This window comes from Dryas octopetala, chromosome 6 (genome assembly GCF_963921425.1).
Source record: "Dryas octopetala chromosome 6, drDryOcto1.1, whole genome shotgun sequence".
Taxonomy (NCBI): Eukaryota; Viridiplantae; Streptophyta; class Magnoliopsida; order Rosales; family Rosaceae; genus Dryas; species Dryas octopetala.
Window position 1 is genome coordinate 2,492,259 of NC_141371.1, and position 18,486 is coordinate 2,510,744.

General features: G+C 36.1%; 3 protein-coding genes and 1 long non-coding RNA gene across 5 annotated transcripts; 1 reads left to right on the plus strand and 3 right to left on the minus strand.

Moving 5' to 3' along the window:
* Nucleotides 1-1,264: 1,264 nt before the first annotated feature.
* Nucleotides 1,265-2,646, minus strand: LOC147281002 (uncharacterized). The gene is made up of 3 exons (XR_015123084.1): nucleotides 2,419-2,646; nucleotides 2,308-2,350; nucleotides 1,265-1,680 (listed from the first exon to the last, which is right to left on the minus strand). It is a non-coding gene; the product is annotated as an uncharacterized LOC147281002 (long non-coding RNA).
* An 836-nt stretch (nucleotides 2,647-3,482) lies between these two features.
* On the minus strand, nucleotides 3,483-6,164 carry LOC147281003 (peroxisomal adenine nucleotide carrier 1-like). The gene is made up of 5 exons (XM_086247032.1): nucleotides 5,981-6,164; nucleotides 4,951-5,182; nucleotides 4,534-4,680; nucleotides 4,227-4,384; nucleotides 3,483-4,147 (listed from the first exon to the last, which is right to left on the minus strand). The coding sequence occupies exons 1-5, from the start codon at nucleotides 6,127-6,129 to the stop codon at nucleotides 3,868-3,870; spliced, it is 966 nt and encodes a 321-aa protein (XP_086103158.1). The 5' UTR covers nucleotides 6,130-6,164; the 3' UTR covers nucleotides 3,483-3,867.
* A 1,720-nt stretch (nucleotides 6,165-7,884) lies between these two features.
* On the plus strand, nucleotides 7,885-16,283 carry LOC147281004 (mitochondrial Rho GTPase 1-like). Of its 2 annotated transcripts, none has more exons than XM_086247539.1 (15): nucleotides 7,885-8,127; nucleotides 8,504-8,723; nucleotides 9,178-9,310; nucleotides 9,582-9,731; nucleotides 10,080-10,256; nucleotides 10,421-10,672; nucleotides 10,872-10,940; nucleotides 11,114-11,169; nucleotides 11,896-11,977; nucleotides 12,212-12,423; nucleotides 12,517-12,586; nucleotides 13,085-13,197; nucleotides 13,707-13,857; nucleotides 15,252-15,438; nucleotides 15,888-16,283. In XM_086247539.1, the coding sequence occupies exons 2-15, from the start codon at nucleotides 8,509-8,511 to the stop codon at nucleotides 15,959-15,961; spliced, it is 1,941 nt and encodes a 646-aa protein (XP_086103665.1). In that variant the 5' UTR covers nucleotides 7,885-8,127; nucleotides 8,504-8,508; the 3' UTR covers nucleotides 15,962-16,283. The 2 variants fall into 2 exon arrangements, with proteins under 2 accessions (XP_086103665.1, XP_086103667.1); XM_086247541.1 differs by having other exon boundaries at nucleotides 7,885-8,100.
* Nucleotides 16,284-16,953: 670 nt separating this feature from the next.
* Nucleotides 16,954-17,983, minus strand: LOC147281005 (Cyclin family protein). Its single transcript, XM_086248899.1, has 2 exons — nucleotides 17,473-17,983; nucleotides 16,954-17,359 (listed from the first exon to the last, which is right to left on the minus strand). Exons 1-2 carry the CDS (start codon nucleotides 17,877-17,879, stop codon nucleotides 17,125-17,127), a joined length of 642 nt encoding a protein of 213 aa, XP_086105025.1. The 5' UTR covers nucleotides 17,880-17,983; the 3' UTR covers nucleotides 16,954-17,124.
* Between the last annotated feature and the right edge of the window lie 503 nt (nucleotides 17,984-18,486).

Consider the following 18,486-nt stretch of genomic DNA (forward strand, 5'->3'; position numbering starts at 1 on the left):
GGGGTTTGCTTGTTTTTTTTTTTCTTCCTTGTAAAAACACTTGGGGACAAGCTTGGAAAAATATTTGTGGGGGTTTAAAAGTAGACACATGTAACTTTTAGAATAATCCATTCATTCATGTGTGTGCAAGTTTTGGCTTGGTTCACGGTTCCATCATTTGCTTTATTTAAGTACAACCTCTATCATTTTCGTCCTTGTAGTTTGACATTTATTTTAATTTCATCCATATTTTCAATTTTTTCATTTAAGTCCTCATATTTTAGATTTTGTTACAATAAAGTCTAAAATTAAAATTTTCTCCAAATTTTATTGTAAACACCACGTGCAATGTTAGGTTTCGCGAGTTTTGGAGCTAAATAGTCATAAAATCTTTATAGATGCACTCTTGCACTGATGAAAGCAAGGATTTCATAATATAAATTTCAATGAAAATTTTGAATTTAATTATAACAAAATATAAGCTACAAGAATTTGATTGAAAATATTAGAAAAATAGGTACGGAATTGAAATAAATATTAAACTACGGTGACCAAAAGGGTGTATTCAATTTAAATTTTAACAGATTTTAAAAGAATTTGAAAATCCATGAAAATTTATGTATATCTAATTTAGAATTTTAAATATTCCATAAAAATTTAGGTGATTGCAATTAAAAATTTAAAAGATTCCATAAAAATCTTGATGTATTAAAAAACTCATTAATTTTAAAAGATTTCATTAAATGGTGAATTTTGTTCAAATAACAAATGCCATGAGAATTCTAGCATTTCCCATTTACTGTATGTTTGGATGTTATGGTCCCATACAATCTATTTGAATGAAATAATTCCAGTTTTCATAGAAATTCTTAAATGCTGGAATTTACAATTCAATCATTTAAAAATTCATCAATTACAAATTTCATTGCTAGGATGTCACGCCTGTAGAATTGATATGAATTACAATTTTTATTGTTTGGATAACTCATAAAGTTTGTGTTAAAAATTTCAACATATTAGAGCATGTACAATGGCTAAATGCTATGCTAAAGCCATATATAGAGAAATTGAGAAAAAATTCACCAATGACATGGCTGTATTTAGCATTTGTTCTGCTAAAGCTCTATATAGTGAAAAATATAGCAAATGCTATTATGGATGCCAAGAAACTTATGACCCCACAACAGAAAAATCATGCCAGGAAAGAAAAAATTTGTGTTGATTGGTGGAAATTGATTGGTTGGAAAGAGAAATAAGAGAGAGGTTGTTGAAGGTGTGGGTCCAGCAAAAGAATGAATTAAACTTCATACGGGTGTTGAAGTTAATGTTTTATACACATAGCTTATCCTCATTAGTTGAACACAAAATTATAGTGTTTTGTACAATTGGAGCAAAAGACACAAAAGTTAAAACTAAAAACTAAAAATATAGCATAGCATAGCTTTTAGCCTTTTCCCATTGTACATGCTCTTACTAACTCATACGAAATAGCAAAAATATTGCGTGGATATTTACCAAGCATATGTAATCCAAAGCAATCAAAAGAATATTAGATAGTAGCTACGCCTGCCTTTTCGCAAACAAAGAAAAGTGCCTCTCTATATTAGATAGTAGCTACGCCTGCCTGAGGTTCTTCTAAAGCCATAACCTGCTACTACATCACCTTCCTTCCATCCATCTTGAGCTTCTAGTTCTGAGGTCCTGAACAAAAAAATAAATAAAAAGAAAAGGAGACAGCATTGTCATTCTTGCATTTATGAAGACAAGTAGACACCATGTTATAGCAGCTTTATCTAAAACACCAGATATACCAAGCAAAGACGGAGACACACAGCCAATGCATCGCAATGAATTACAATAAGATAAATTCAATCTAAGAAGAAAGCAAATTTCCAATGATTTGTGTCTTGGAATGAAACCAAACAGATATTTAAATCAAAAAGAAAAAAACAAACAAACGAATTTATGAAATATTAAGGTTCATTCTACACAAAACATGAAAATTATATATGAAATTAGAGGGCAACTCAACTGGCATGAAAAAATATGAACTTAAGTGTAACCAATTGGTGCAATTGATGGACCCAAGATTACAAAACCATTGAATGAACCTATCGAATCAAACTTTATGATTTATGTTGCAACAAAGGTCTCATAACTTAAAAAAGGTTATTGAGTGAGATTGGGGCAATCAATTTCTCTGGATCGTACCCAGAAAATTTGCCCAAATAAGAAAACATCAGTATTTTTCATTTTAGGTTATAAGTTAGGGCTTTTGTTGCGCCAAAATTAACCATATATACGAAGATCGAGAGATGAAAACCAAACCTGGTTGGTTGGAGTTGTGCTCAGAGATTCGACAAGGGGGGACCTATATGCATACAAGGGTGGATGATTAGCAAAAAACATAAAAAGAGATCGAATACATCGTAGTAGTACCTCTGGCTCTGGGGATGGGAAGCTTGAAAATGAGCAAGCTCGTTTTGGAGAACCTCTTCAAACTGCTCAATCCTCTTCTCAACTCGCTTCTCCACCATCTCAAGTTTCTCACGCCTAACTTTAAAAAGATATGCCGTAAATCCATATGATCCAAGGATGGCAGCGAAACGCGGGTACATGGTAGGGTTTACGAGCGAGCTTACTGTTGGAGTCGGAAGAAGTAGTGACTAGTAGGAGAAGGCTTTCCAGAAGCTTTCGTCTCTTTGCAACTAAATACAAGGCTTTTTTGCACTAAGCGGTTAATTTCAGAAACACCCCTTAAGATTTTTTATATTTTTACTTACATCTCCTTAAATTTTAAAAATTACAGCAACACTCTTAAGTTTAAGGGTTTTAATCATTTTCACATACCCCTTTCCATCTAAAAAATGGCTTCTATATGCACACCTATTTTCTTCTCATTACACACTCCTTTCTTACCTCACACCCTATTTTCTTTTAAATTGTATAAATTTCTTAATATACACCCCCAAAATTCATAAAATACTCTTTTTACAACTGAACCTACCACACCCCCACCACCTGCGGCCGGCCATCCAACCTTATTCGCAGTTTCGCACAGACACTTATATTAAACACATAATTTCTTAATGAAAAAATTACTTGCATTCAAATAAAACTAAACATCATGAATACATAGGCTGTTTATGGTTAATCGGTCACATACATATACATAAGTTTTACTTGAACAATACTTCATACTCTGAAGAAAAAAAAAAAAAAAAAACACGATCTTCAACATCCCTACAATGGCCAAAAATAAAAAACGATCTTCAACATCCCTACCACCAATACTACCAACATTATTATCTACCATATATACTCTATTATGTAGGTAGGTTAAAATTTGAGCAAAGTTAAATGGTAGTTGCCATGTTAACTGAATAGTTCATCCATCATGATCAGCGAGATGGACTCCTAAACTAATTAGAAACACTTCTAATTGGAATCCAGGCACCCCAAAAAGGATTTTGGTACATAGAATTCAGAAGCACAAATGCGCATCCACAAGTGGAGTCGCTGAAGATAATTCCTATCAGTAAACCAGATTTTATAAGGTAATAGAATTTTCATCTGAGAATTACAATATTGCAATTACACAAGTAATTTTATGAATAAATATTTTCCAAGAACCAAAATTTCCGCACTACATTATTACTCTTAAATTCTTAATTAAAAGTTTACGCTAAGGACTGACATATCCATCATCTTTGAAGCAGGCCTGAACCATCATTCCTCTCTGACTAAAAACCACTTTATTACAAAAGAGCTCTTATCCAAGAAACGGCAACCCCGCACTTCAAAGTGTGCATCTGTTTCAGCTAATCAGATAAAACTCTCACCTAATTTACATGAGAATTAGGCATATTCTTGTTGATACAATTACAATCAAGCATTTTTCAGCCTTCCCCTTGTGAGCAATAGATACCGTCTAATTGAAAGTATAAGAACCCAAGTAGTAGCGGAAATTTTTTCCTTGATCATCAAAAGCAATGCTGAACTCAAAACAGTCTTCAAGATCTGAGCATGCAATCCTTTGAAGAAGCCCAGGACCCCTTCCCTTTTCCATATAGCATAGAGAACTCCTGGAATCGTTTTGCGGGACTTTGGCAGAACTTCCTTGGTTTTTTCATCTTCTTGGTCAGCAGCTTGGATCATGACCTTACACCTGTAGGAAGTAAACATTTGAATTGATTACCAAAGACAAACTTATAAATGACACAGAGTTTGCGAGAGCAATTATACACCTGATGGCAGGATAGGTTAGAATGGTGGCAACACTCTTTGAGACCGCTCCCAGAACAAATGCTGTAAAGGCAGAAAGGGCTTCTGGGGATGAGCCCTTGCCCATTTCATTTTGTTTTCCTTTCAGGAGTCTTAGTTTTAGCTGATCGAACACTGTATACTGAAGTATGTAACAATCTCAGTTTCAGCCTCAATCATTGTCTCATGATATTTTGAGTTGAAGGCAACGTAATAAGATGCAGTGCAACTTAAATTCTAGAGACCAAAGCAACAGAAACAGTAATTTTAGATTGAAAATGCCAAGACTACCTGAATTGCAGGGTTCGCGGTCAGCAACAGGGAGATTCCAAGACCATCAAATGCATCACTCCAGGTGCCCTCTGTAAGGGTCTTCCACAGCCCTTTGGATTTTCCAAAGGCACTTGTCTGCATCCTTGACGAGGCTGTATCTAGAGGCTACACGATGATAAACCAGCTCGTCATTAAACTTCAATTCAGTGTGCAAAATCATAGAGGTAACAGAAAGTGACATGAAGCTTCATGGCATCATTATAAATAAAACCCACAGTCTTCCTATTCTCCACTTCCAGTCAAAATGGGAACATGTTTTGCCCTATGAAAGTTCTATGTCATGTTCTTTTTTTATATTATAGTTTGTAATCCCAGGCTATATCAATTAAACAACTCTCGAGTAAAACTTGGGAGAACTTTACACAAATGGCTCACCTGAGTCGCAATGGCTGTGCAAGCCCCAGCAGCAGCAGCAAGGATCAAGTTTGCTTTTGTTCCTATTGATTTAGCACCACTTTTTTCCAGATATAGTCTTTTGAAGTAGCTATACCCATAAAAGTAAACAAACTGAGCAATGAAGGATTGCAGGTTTTTTGTTTCCAGACCCTGATACAGCGAAAGAACCTGGCGTGTGGATATTGCTTCCCAAAACACATCTGAAAGGTTCCTATAAAAGCCAGAACCAGTGAAACTTGGTCAATTATATACCAAATTACAGCTGACTGCTGACTTAAACAGTCTGTATTAACGCAGAAGCTATTGTCTCCTAGCAGTTAGCAAACATATTAATTGAACCCGAAAGAATCATGGGGAACTATGCAGAAAGCTTTATATATGCACATATCATCATCAAAATTCATGACCAAAACTCTAATATGCACCATCCAAAAATTCCTCAACTGAATTTATGACATATAACCATGAAAAACCTATATAGTTGGGTTGCAGCATACTTGCACTAACTATAGAATCTTACATCCCCTTCTCATGGCAGTCGTGGGGAACATTTGTTTAACTATTGCCATATAACAAAATCATTTATCTTTTTCCAAGTCTTGACAATATGACACTACTTTCTTTTATGAGTAAAAGTCACACAGCATGACATGATCTAAACACTTCCAAAAGGTAATCTTAGATTAAGGATAGCACCATATATAAGGTGAAACATTTGAAGTTGAATTGCAAGTGCTACAATGCTCAAATATAATTAACCCAATTTTGTTTACTCCATAAGACTCTGAAATTCAGCAGGGTCCTATGATGATCTGAAGGACTACCTGGTCTTCACCTATCATGTATAATTGCCAACTACCCAAGTATAATTCACTCACCAACTCTCACATAAACAAAGAAAATTGCAGAAATTTCCCTGAAAACCAATCACAGCATGATGATCCAAAGATAATTACACAGACCCAGATCAAAAAATTGAGGATAGAAGAGGTGGGAGGTGTGTGCCTACCTGTACTTGGCCTGATCATTGGCTCGAACGTCAGCTTGGTACCTGGTCTTGCAGGTGTCAAGTGGGTACAAGATGGTGGTGCTCAGAAGTGATCCTATGGCTCCAGAAGTTGCCTCTGATATAGATTCGAGATCAAGATCAACACCCATGTTCTTCAATTATTTGTTTATTTTTAGAAACCAATACGTAACATATATATATATATATATAGAGGAGGTGGAGGGGCTTTTAGGTGGCGTTGAATATGGAAATTGTGCGAAGAAAAGTGACGGACGCAATGATAGAGAGGGACATATGCGGTGTCGTTTTGTTGGGATTTGAATATTTGATAAACGTGGGACTGTTTCGCCGTCCTTTGATTAATCTCGTGGCGGTTTGGAAATTGGTGATTCATTTCGTATTCGTGTCCCCCTCCTGCACTTGCTCATTGTATTTCCCACGGCCGTCACTTACACCTCATCGCTCCCTCATCCTTTTCAACTTTGTATTAACAGTGTGTGACTTAGCTGTTAACCCACAATAATCATAAGCAGTTGAGTTAGGAATCAATATTATTTGGTGCTAGTTTTTACTTAATTAGAAATAGATCCTTTATTATTGGCCAAAAAAAAAAAAAAGATCTTTTATTTTTTTGTTATTGGAATACCTCATTTTATTTATATATAGATCAATTGTTTGGTTTAATAAGCCCCTTCTATTTAGAAATTTTTTAAATAATTTTATTCAAAAGATCCCTCATAGGACTTACTCTATATTATATTTCAATTATTTGGTTAGGCCCCTTTTTTAGGAATTTTTTAAATAATTTATCTATGGGATCCTTTATGAGACTTATTCTATATTATATTTAAACTATTCGAGTCATCTCGTATGAGAGGTGTTTTCTCGTATAAGAGTCGTTTTCCCATGTAAGTGACAATATCTCGTATAAGGGCGTTATCCCTTATCATGTGTGTTTTCTCGTATATGGTGTGTTTTCTTGTATAAGGGGTATTTTTTCATATAAGAACCGATTTTTAGTATAAGAGACATTTTCCTGTTTGCTGGACGTTTTCTCGTATAAGGGACGTTTTTTCGTATAATAAGAGATTTGATGCATATGAGACGTTTTTTTGTATTCGGAGTGTGTTCACGCATTTGGGGTTTTTTTGTTTTCGTAGAAATGTAGAAATGACGTTTTACTGTATAAGGGGAGTTTTCCTGTATGCAAGCCGTTTTTTTGTGTGCACGCACATCATGGGCACTTTCTTGCAATTTCCCACCTAAGGGGCATTTTTTTTGTATCCAAAGTGTTTTCCGGTATAAGGAGTGCTTTCGTATATAAAGGTTAGTTTCTAGTACAAATGGTGTTTCTGTATCAAATGCGTGTCCCATAAAAGAGGTGTTTTCCCATATAAGACCTTCCACAATGCAGCCTGAATATGATCCTCAAATCTATTTTTTGGGTATAAAATGGGTATAGTCCAGCAACAATGGGTCGAAATGTGATCCTCATAATTTTTTGAGACTCAAAAGCTATTTTTAATTTTGGGTATAAACTATATCCAAAACCAAATTAAATAGCTAGCCCATCACCAAATTAAATGGCTAGTCCACGAACAAATAAATGAGTTAAATATTAATATATTCGTATTTGAGTTTCAACACCATTGTGTTGATGATCCCCAAAGTTTATATTTTTATACTTTTTAATACTCAAATTAATTTAAATATTAAATGCCTAAGGGTCAATTTCTAGACCCATTCCTTGTATAAGAGGCGTTTTCCGTATCAATCCCATATAAAGGGTGTCTTTCCGTATATGGGTCAATTTATTGTGTAAAGGGCGCCTTATGGTATAAGGAGCGTTATACACATGTACCACCTCAACGAAACTTCCAGTCCTTTTGCATAATCTGACGTGACAACAAACCCCACACAACATCCAACTCAGCTTGCCTACTAAGCCACAGCGGTTTTCTTCTGTGAAGCTTCTTCACACTTTCTCTCACGAGCAGCCACACGTTGTCACGTACAGCCACCACCACCACCACCACCACCAGCACCAGCACCAGCAGACCGATTAGGGTTTCTGGTGGATTTTCTTTTACAGCTTCTTCAACAAAGAAAGAGTTCTCAAGGTCTCAATCTTAATCCCCAGAATCCAGGTTTATTACCATTATGCCATCGCTTCCATCATCACACGATTCACACCCACCTCTCTCTGTGCACTTCCACTCTTTCACAACACTGGGGGTTCTCGAATCTATATTTTTTTTTTGACTTTCTTGATTGCTTAAAACCTTTGCCCCTCAAAACTATAGTTATTAGTGGTTTTGCCCTTACATCAGTCACAAGCTAAAGCTTCATAAAATCTATGTATGAATGAAGGAGTTTGATTCCCGTTTGCTGCTAATTCTCGGAATATTTGTAGTTATTCCACTGCACTTGTTGCAAAGTTTTTCGAGCAAATTGCATTTATTTATTTATTTTGGTTCGTAGGAGTTTTATTGAGCAGTTAGGGATTTGGGTTTTGCTTTGCAGTTTCAATGGCCAAAGCTGCAGCAGGAACCACCGCGAATGGCCGGACTGCGGTCCGAATCGTTGTTGCTGGAGACCGTGGCACTGGAAAATCGAGCATGATTGTCACTGTTGCCACCGAGAGTTTTCCCGCAAATGTGCCTCCGCTGCTGCCCCCGACGAGGCTGCCCGAAGATTTCTACCCTGAAGGCGTGCCCATCACCATTATCGACACTTCGTCTCGGTATGAATTTTGTAAATGCTCGGTTTAGTTGCTCAGGAAATGTAGGAAAAGATGAGAAGTTGTGATTTTGAATAGTAAATGTTGCATTGTATGGAAGTTTTTGTTTACATGTTATGAGTCCTGGGTGTGTTTGAAAGGTCTGCTTGGTTGCCCAGAACGCGTAGGAAAGGAAAAGAGAATTTGGTTCTGTACGGAGTTATCTATTAATTTTGTTATTAGTGAATGACGACGCAAGAAAACTAGCATTTTTACTTTCTATTTTTTTGATAGGAACTTGAGTTTTTATTTTGCTTGACCGCGGTACAATTATGTGGGTTTCTGAGTTGAATTTTACTTTTTGGGAACCAGAATACATAAAATGAAGTTTTCTATTATTTTGGGGAGCAAGCCACGCCCCCTGGCGAGGTATTCAGTCTGATTCTGAATTTTGTTTTATTCTGTTTTTCTCAATCAGACCGGAGGATAATGGTAAAGTTGCAGAAGAATTGAAGCGGGCTGATGCAGTTGTGCTTACTTATGCATGTGATCAGCCTCAGACACTTGATCGATTGAGTACCTTCTGGCTTCCCAAACTCCGTCAGCTAGAGGTGTGTGTTTGTGTTTTTTGTCCTCATCAGAGCCATTGTGCTAATGGAAAAGGTTTAACACCCTTTTATTTAAGAAAAAAAAGAAGAAAAAGAACACCTGATGAATGAAACCTAAATCTTAACAGTATATCATTCGCTGTGAATTGAAACCCCATAAGTTTATTCCTTTTCCGATCTGTTTGAAAAGTGGTTTGCTATAGATGCTTTTGAACAAACAATCCTAGCTTTTATTATGTATTTATGATTAGCAAATGTGAAACTTAATGAGCAGGTGAAGGTCCCTGTTATAGTGGCGGGTTGTAAGCTGGATTTGAGAGATGAGAACCAACAGGTGAGCCTGGAACAAGTGATGTCACCAATAATGCAACAGTTTCGGGAGATTGAAACTTGCATTGAGTGTTCAGCATTTAAACATATTCAGGTATGTAACAATAGCTCCTCTCTTTTTAAGTTCCTTTGTTTGTTAATATGTAACTCTATTGTGAAATTCAACATGTAACTATATGTAGAGGCCTTGCACTTTTTCATACTTTATCATGTGTATTTGGGTTGGCTCCTAACTATTTTGCTTGCAACATGCACTTAAATATCAGTTAATGGCTACTAGGATCTAGTTTCAGTTTTAGTATATCCTGAATTTAATGGATGACTTTTTTTGACCAAAAAAAAAGAATTTAATGGATAACTTTATGTTGCAAGAAGTTTCTTGTTATTTTGGCACTGGCATTCTAATTCTTGGAGTCTACTGTTGAACTATTTCTATTTGCAGATTCCTGAGGTTTTTTACTATGCACAAAAAGCTGTTCTTCATCCAACAGGCCCATTATTCGATCAGGAATCACAGACTTTGAAGGACCAATGTGTGCGAGCCTTGAAGCGGATATTCATTCTTTGTGACCATGACAGGGATGGTGCCCTTAGCGATGCAGAGTTGAATGATTTCCAGGTTCTCCTTTTCTGTTCTGCAATATGCTGGGCTACATTCTATTCTTAATGTTTTCCTGAGTCCTACTGTTTGCAGTATTTTGATATGGTCTTATAGCTATTTTCTAAATTCTACTTAACATTGTGTTTTAGATTCATGAGAAATTTAATGTTCTTTGTAAACAGGTTAGATGTTTCAATGCTCCGTTACAACCTTCAGAAATAGTGGGTGTTAAGAGGGTTGTGCAAGACAAGTTGCCGGAAGGAGTCAATGAACGTGGTCTTACATTGACAGGATTCCTGTTCCTTCATGCACTATTTATAGAGAAGGGACGTCTAGAGACAACATGGACCGTTCTTAGGAAGTTTGGATACAATAATGAAATAAGACTTGCAGATGAACTAATCCCATCTCCCACAAAACGGACTCCTGATCAGGTAAATTTTTATTGAGGTAATGTTTCTGTTATGTGCTAACGGTGTTGTGATGCTTTTGTTTCATGATGATATTTCCTGTGGAAGTAAAGTAGGAGATTCATTGAGTTTTGATGATCATTGTCAAGAATTTAGTACCCTATTCTTTTGGAAGCAAAGTAGGAGATTCATGTTGATGTAAACTTTGTTGTCATGTGGGCAGAGTGTGGAGCTGACAAATGAAGCAATCGAGTTTCTGAGGGGAACCTTTGACTTGTTTGACAGTGATGGTGTATGTGTACTCATCTTTTCAAATGCCACATTTTCTAATTATGTTCTTGATTGAATTCCAATAGATTTTGTGCAATCCAGAGTTGTCACTGTGATCTAGCCTTACAATTTCTCAGGTTCCATAGTTATTCTCTTAGTTATTTTTATCGTGAATGTGAGTGTTCTTTCCACCAGGATGGGGCCCTACGACCACGTGAACTTGAAGAACTATTTTCTACTGCTCCAGCAAGGTAATTTTATTCATTCAGAATCATCTATCCTATTTTGGTTTATCTTACGTAATTGAAACTTGTTTGTTACTTTTCCATGAGATGCAGTTTTTTTTTTTTTTTTTTTTTCACTTTTTGGTTTTTGTTTATCTATTATTGTGATGTAAGAATGTATCACATGAATTTTACTATCAACTTGGTAAGTAGAAGCTTTAGAGTAACTTCAATTTTCTAATTTCTGCTATATGATGATGAAATTTCTGGAAATCTGGTTGGCATATAGTAACTTCAATTTTGTTAAGTTGTTTTTGTTTCCATTTCTCATTGGTACCTATTTTTTAATATATAGTAGGAATCTGATACATATCTCTGCCAGTCTTGAGCCATAGTAACACTTCCCAGCTTAATAAATCCTTTCTAGAGTGTCTACTTAGTGTCAATGTGAAGTGTGGTTGTTATTTTTTTCATTTTTTTTAATGCATGCAAATGAGAGTTTTTAGCTGAGTTTTAGGAAATTTTAAGATGTAAATATTGCTTTTTCGTTGTTTGTTGATTAACATCATGTGCCTCACCCCTCTTGCAGCTTAAATCTATTGTCATTTTAAGGCACATCCTGTTATATTCATACCTATTGAAAATTTTGCTGTCTGATTTATTCTTACTGTTGATAAATTTCTTGCTCAGTCTAATTAGCTATAATAACTAGCTATGAATATATTGATGTGCTTTAAATTTTTGATATTTCAGTCCGTTTAGTGAATATCCATACAAGGATGCTGCAGAGAGAAATGCATTTGGAGGCCTATCACTTGATGGGTTTTTGTCAAAGGTATGTATGCCATATTTCTCCTGTCTCTTTCTGCCACTGTCGCACACGCCAGGGTGGGTTGGGAATTTGTTCTTGTATTCATATGTAGATTACAATTCAACTCTTGAATTACACTTTCATATACACTCACAGAACTGTTTGTGCTTTATCACATGCAACATGCATATACAAACGACTGTTATTCTTTTTCTCTGTAGCATGTGCCTAAATTTTGTGAGAACTTTGTAATTTCAGTGGGCCCTCATGGCACTCCTAAACCCAGCTTATACCATGGAGAACCTGATATACATTGGTTATCCCGGTGATGTTTCGTCTGCAATCCGTGTGACTAGAAAAAGGCGTTTAGATCGCAAGAAGCAGCAATCGGAAAGAAATGTTTTCCAGTGCTTCGTCTTTGGTCCAAAGAAGGCTGGAAAGTCTGCATTATTGGATTCTTTGCTTGGAAGGTCCATCTTATGAATCATCTTTCAAATCTGATTCTCTTGTGAATTTAACTTTTATTATTGTATTATGTAACATTTTTCGATGATAAAGTGCAGGCCATTTTCTGATAATTACAATCCAACCACTGATGAGCGATATGCAGTTAATGTTGTTGATCAACCTGGGGTAAGTTTTACTACATCAAGTACCTTGTGTCTTGACAATTACGTGGAATATGCTCTCTCTCTCTCTCCCTCCTGATTGATTGGTTATAATGTCCAACTTATTGTCAATTGCTAACATTCGATTGAAAGTCACATGTCATTATGTGTAGATGAACAGTAAGGTTGGCAACTTGTTTCAAACCTAGAGAATGTAAATCATAGCTACTTGAATTCTTTGAACCCAAAACTCATTATGTGGGAAAAAAAGACGGCAGTGATGTCAAAGCCCCCTTTTAGAAAAGAATTGAGTGTATTAAGCTTTGCCTCTAACATGAGCGAGGCTATAAATTTATAAGCTGGTTGCCACATTTTGTTAAATGCATGCTCACAGTTGCTCCAAAATTTTATTTATAAATACTTTTTGTGTGTATTCAACTATAGTTTGATTGATAAACTAAATTTTCTGTGAGGTCTACTATTGTTTATTAGTCCTTTTAGTGGTTTGTCTAATTTTTCACAGGGAACCAAAAAAACCCTAGTTTTGAGAGAGATTCCTGAAGATGGCGTTGGAAAATTGCTGTCAAGTAAAGAGGCTTTGGCTACTTGTGACATAGCTGTGTTTGTTCATGACAGGTAAGCAGAAGTCTGTAATGGCTGTATCTAATAATGTTATGAATCGTGGCTATTTTTTTTTTTTTCTTTTTTTCTGATGGTACTACTTTACTTGTTGTTTCTCCTTTTTAAACCCAAGTTGCTGTTTCCAGATTATACTATTATTTTACTTTGATAAATCTTTTCCTCTTTGGTATTCGAATGTGGGGATCTGATATAATATAAATGGTAAATTTGTGGTGTTAAAAAATCTGGCCAAATTTGTAGATAGAAATGTGAAATAGCATAATTTCCATATTTCTGGTTTTTAGATGGCAAAGGATACCCTTGTTGCCTTGTGTATTTGCATTGGTGCACTCTTGTATGTATTTATGTACCTTTCCTCTTTGGGTGGTACCAGTTTTTGACAAGTAATCTTAGGTGGGCTCAGAGCATTACTTTAACACATATATCTTTCTTCCCTACTATTGGCAATGCTTTCTATTTCACTGTTGCAGAATTTTAATACTTTGTGCCTTGTGCTTTGCTAGTTCTGACGAGTTGTCCTGGAATAGAGCAACTGAGTTGCTGGTAGAAGTTGCTAGTCATGGTGAGGATACTGGCTTTGAGGTGCCTTGCCTCATTGTTGCAGCTAAAGATGATCTGGATTCATTCCCATTGGCCATACAACATTCTACTAGGGTATTTTAATTTGTTCATTGAATATGATATATATATTTTTTCCTTGCATACATACTCTTGTGCATAAAATGGATTACCCACTCAATGATAAGTTTTGTTGGCTTACAACTATTCCCAAAAGTTTAAACTGTTGAGATGTATAGTCTAACAAACAAATATAATTATTATCATGCTTTTAGATATATGCTGCCTCAAAAGTGGACAGAATGGTTGTTGTAACTCCGACACTCAGGATGTTGAGATATAAGATGAAGATAAAACTTGCCAAAAGTTGGATAGATATATAGATAAATAGCGGTTGAAGAAGGTAAAGAGAAGACAAAATGGAGGAGAATATAAAAAATTTTCTTGGCATAGTTCATTCAATTCTCATCCTCTTTTAGGAGTATCCTAAACTAACACAAATGTGGAACACAACATATAATGGGTTATAGATTATTCATAGAGAAAGATGTACAAAGCAGCCATTGTTTAACTCCAACTCTTCCAAGCTTTACTTGCTTAATTATTCCTAAAGCCTCTAGGTTTTTTTTTCCCAATAAGGTCAGAAAAACTGAAGATACTTTTTTTTTGGGTCAACTGAAGATACTAGTTGTTTACTAATAACATGTTCCAACCATTATTAGATAGCCAAGATTAGTACCATGATACTTTTTTTTTTAAGTGCGAACTGAAGATACTATTTGTTTACAAATAACATGTTCCAAACAAAAAAATAATAATACTAAAATATTTAAGTATTACTTAGTACATTTTTATAAGTTATGTAATACTTTCTTGAACTGGGCCTGATGGCATGATTAATTGGCAATTTTGCTTTTCTGGTTAAGACATGGTGAATTTGATGTGTACCTTTGAGCCAACCTGATGGTAAACCCACTTATTTCCAAGGGCTTCTCCTAGGTTTGAGTAAGATGATGTCGCTTAAGTCACCTGGCAAAGTACATAGTGAACTTGACATGTTCCTCTTTGCAGGTTTTATCTAGATTTGGGTGGATATAGATACTTGCTAAGCAGAAAAGAAAGGAGTGGATAGTAATGTTCAGCTTTATAGTCTAGGCTGTATGCATACAGCTTAGTGCTCCATCCTTCCTCTCCCTTCCAATCCCGGGTTATGAAAAATAGTTCTAACTTTTTGAAGTTTATTTTATTGATATTTGATGCAAGATCCATTTTAGAGCATTTTGACAGCTTGTCCTCAGGCGTTGTGTGCTGTTGGTTGAACAGTGAAGTTTTTGTGGGTGCTTGTGCATTAATTGAAGTAAATCCAGTTGTTCTGAGCTTGGCATTTCTTCTTTGCGATGGCCATTAAATTGGAACTGTACAACCATATTATAAATCATTGCATTCTCTTGTCCAAAACAATAATTCACATATTCTTATTACTTCTGCAGGTTAGTCAGGATATGGGAACAGAGGCTCCTATACCTATCAGCACAAAGTTGGGTGATTTCAATAATGTATTTCGTAAAATTGTAAGTGCTGCGGAGCACCCTCATTTGAGCATTCCGGAAACTGAGGCTGGTAGGAGCCGCAAGCAATACCACAGGCTCATAAATCGCTCACTTATGTTTGTTTCGGGTATGACGATCTTTTATATTTCAGTGGCATCTTTTGTATCTAACTGAAATTTCCGATGACGTGTGGGTCTAATGGCACATCCTTCCCCTCAAGGACAAGGGTAGAGGGTGACTAGTGACCACTGAGGTCCAATACCTGGTGGATGCATGTGTAATTTGTCTTTCCAGAAGAAATAAAATTCTGTTAAAATTGCTAGGGTGATAATAATTTGCTGGGTTTTGGAATAATGTGCTCACTTCCAGTAAATAAACAATATTCAGTGTTCAAAATTATTGGCCATAAGTTTTCCTTTCTGGATGGGGTTGCTAATTAAGTTGGTTCAGCATCTTTCCATGATCATTCTCATTGGTTAAAAGTTTGCTTCATCTGTCAATTTGTTAGTACCATTGTTTCTAAGTTATTATCATTTTTGTTTGTGTATGTTATTGAATTTCTGTTGCTCTTCACAGTGGGAGCTGCGGTGGCCATTGTTGGACTGGCAGCTTACCGTGTCTATGCTGCAAGGAAGAATTCCTCCGGTTAAAGGATACAGGATGAAGTTTTATGCATCGACCGGCTTATTAGCTCAGGCCTGCTTCCTGCCGTGATGGCTTTGCGAAGCTGTCATCTTCAGATCCCCCATTTTCTTGGGTTGATTTGTAGAGAGATTGCTAGTACCTAATCCAATTATTCCACCCTTAAACTTTTTCACCTGTTGCCTTCTCTACAGGGTTATATGAAGTGCACTAAATATTACCTTTAATCATGTTCCTTTTCTGTGCCATGGGTAAAGGCTCTTTGAAACGGACAATACAATGGAATGAGTTATTAGCTTGTGCAGTGAAAAAAGTTTTGGTATGAGTTGATCCCGTTTGCAAATCAAGCATTTTAGACAAACTTAGCTGATAAATTATTTATTATTTCCTTTGCAATTGTTCATGTATGTTCTATTTGGTCGTGATTAAATTGATTAAATCAACCATATGTCAGGGGCACTAGTAGAATTTCCTTTACCCGAGCATTTTTGCTTAGGATATGTTCACTGCCCGGTAGCTTGTTTTATTTCAAGAGCTATTTGACCATGGGCTATTAGGACGGATTAAAATTTTTGAAGGACACCAGTTTCTCTAATTGTCATGCATGTTAAATGCAACTCATCTACTCATCTCGATCCTTTCGTGTATGCAAGAATTTGTACATACCTTCTTTGCTCCGGCTTCCGGACTTGACCAGACACTGGTCACTAATGTTTGGGCAGTTCGGGGGACTTCTCGAGTGAACCTAACAATTGAACCCGGAATTGGCCCTGGGTTTTACAAATTGCAAATGCTCTTCTAAATTCCTTTGACGTTTCTAAATTGCTCTTATGTTGGCATGTTGCTCTCTTAGATCTATTATTTAAAAAGCAATCAATAGTAAATTGGTTGATGGTTGATGTTTGGAGGATGTACATCGAATTGTTAATGATGTCAATGAGAAAGATGAAGAGGAGAAGCAAATATGATGGCTAGTCATACTCTGATTGTCATATACAAATACAAAATCCAAACGGTCTTTTCCATATCATACATGTCTAACATGTATCTTCTTAAGTAGTCATTAGTTCCATGACTAACATGTATAGCTTCAATGGCATTGCATTGTGTGATGATTTTATGTTGAGCCAAAAAACCACAACCACCATATTTGGTTTTGCAGCTGTGACCTTCAATTGTTGGGTGTCCGTTTATTATTAACTTTGCTTTCCCAACCTTCTCCCAAGCGGAGAATGTGGAACTCTCCTCCAATAACTTCCTTGTCAAGCTTCTGACAATACTTTCCAAAGAACTCTGTGGTTATATGGAGCTTAAAATCCAGACTCAACAAAAAATTCATCTCCAATTTGTTCATCTCCACAGTGCTCACTCCTCCCACTTTGGCAAAGTAGGCATTGCTATAACATCTGCAGTCACAGAAAAGCAATTCACCAGCACAAACAAAATGAGCACGAAAATTGTGTTGCAGCAAAATTTATGAGCATCCCAATTTGAGATGCATTGTATATTTGGTACTTACTCAGAGTCCATAAACTTTGCAGCAATCATAACGCTGGTGATTAAAATCCGGTGAATGTTGAGAGAAGTGAGACGAATGCCTGTGCATTGAATGAACCTTTCAATGTATATGTATGCAACAACAAAGCAAGAAGTGCTGCATCTTGAGTACTTGAAGATGCGCTCAATATACTGTCTAAGAGTCAAGGTGGGTGCTTTTGATCCATGAAACAATGTAACAACATCTTCTATCTTTGATGCCCTTAGTAATTTCTCATTCTTTTGAATGGATCTCTCGAGAATTGAAGCAAGAACTGATAGAACTCGCGGAGGAGTTCCAGATGAAATGCTTGTTGCAGATTCTTCCAACCCCAAAGCTGAGAAAGTCTCTGAGATGACAACAATGCCATCTAGTTCCCTTGTTCCCATGTTTGTTTAATTCAAGTTGCAAAGATACACAATTGTGAAAGTACCAACAAAATATGTGTTTACAGACCAATCTTGTACATGAACCACTATGCTATTTCACAAAGAAAAAAGGGAATGCAGCATAGCTAACTTTTGCTTTGCTCTAACAGATGTGTATATATGTTGTGGCAAAAATTTTGGGCTTCTTTACTTATTCTTTTCTTTTGAGGAACGCCACTTAGAGATAAGGGATTTCATTCCTATAGGCACAACAAGTTTCTAGATACTCAAACTCTCAAAGCATCAAGTACTGCTGTAATAATAGTATAACCTATGGCATATGTTAAGTTATGAGAGAGAGAGAGAGAGAGAGAGAGAGAGAGAGAGAGAGGAACATATAGATGCTGATTAAGAATGCAATAATACAAGGATAAAGTGGCATAAGAATAATACAACCATCATCACTAACCTGAATATTCTTTATTCATTCTGCAGAGGTGTAAAAACAGAGTCTTCTTTTGTGTATGTTCTACTGAATCTGTGTGGACTTATATGTACATGAGATGATTGGTTTATAGGTGACATTATAATGTATTGCGTATAACACAATTTGTTATATAATATCTTA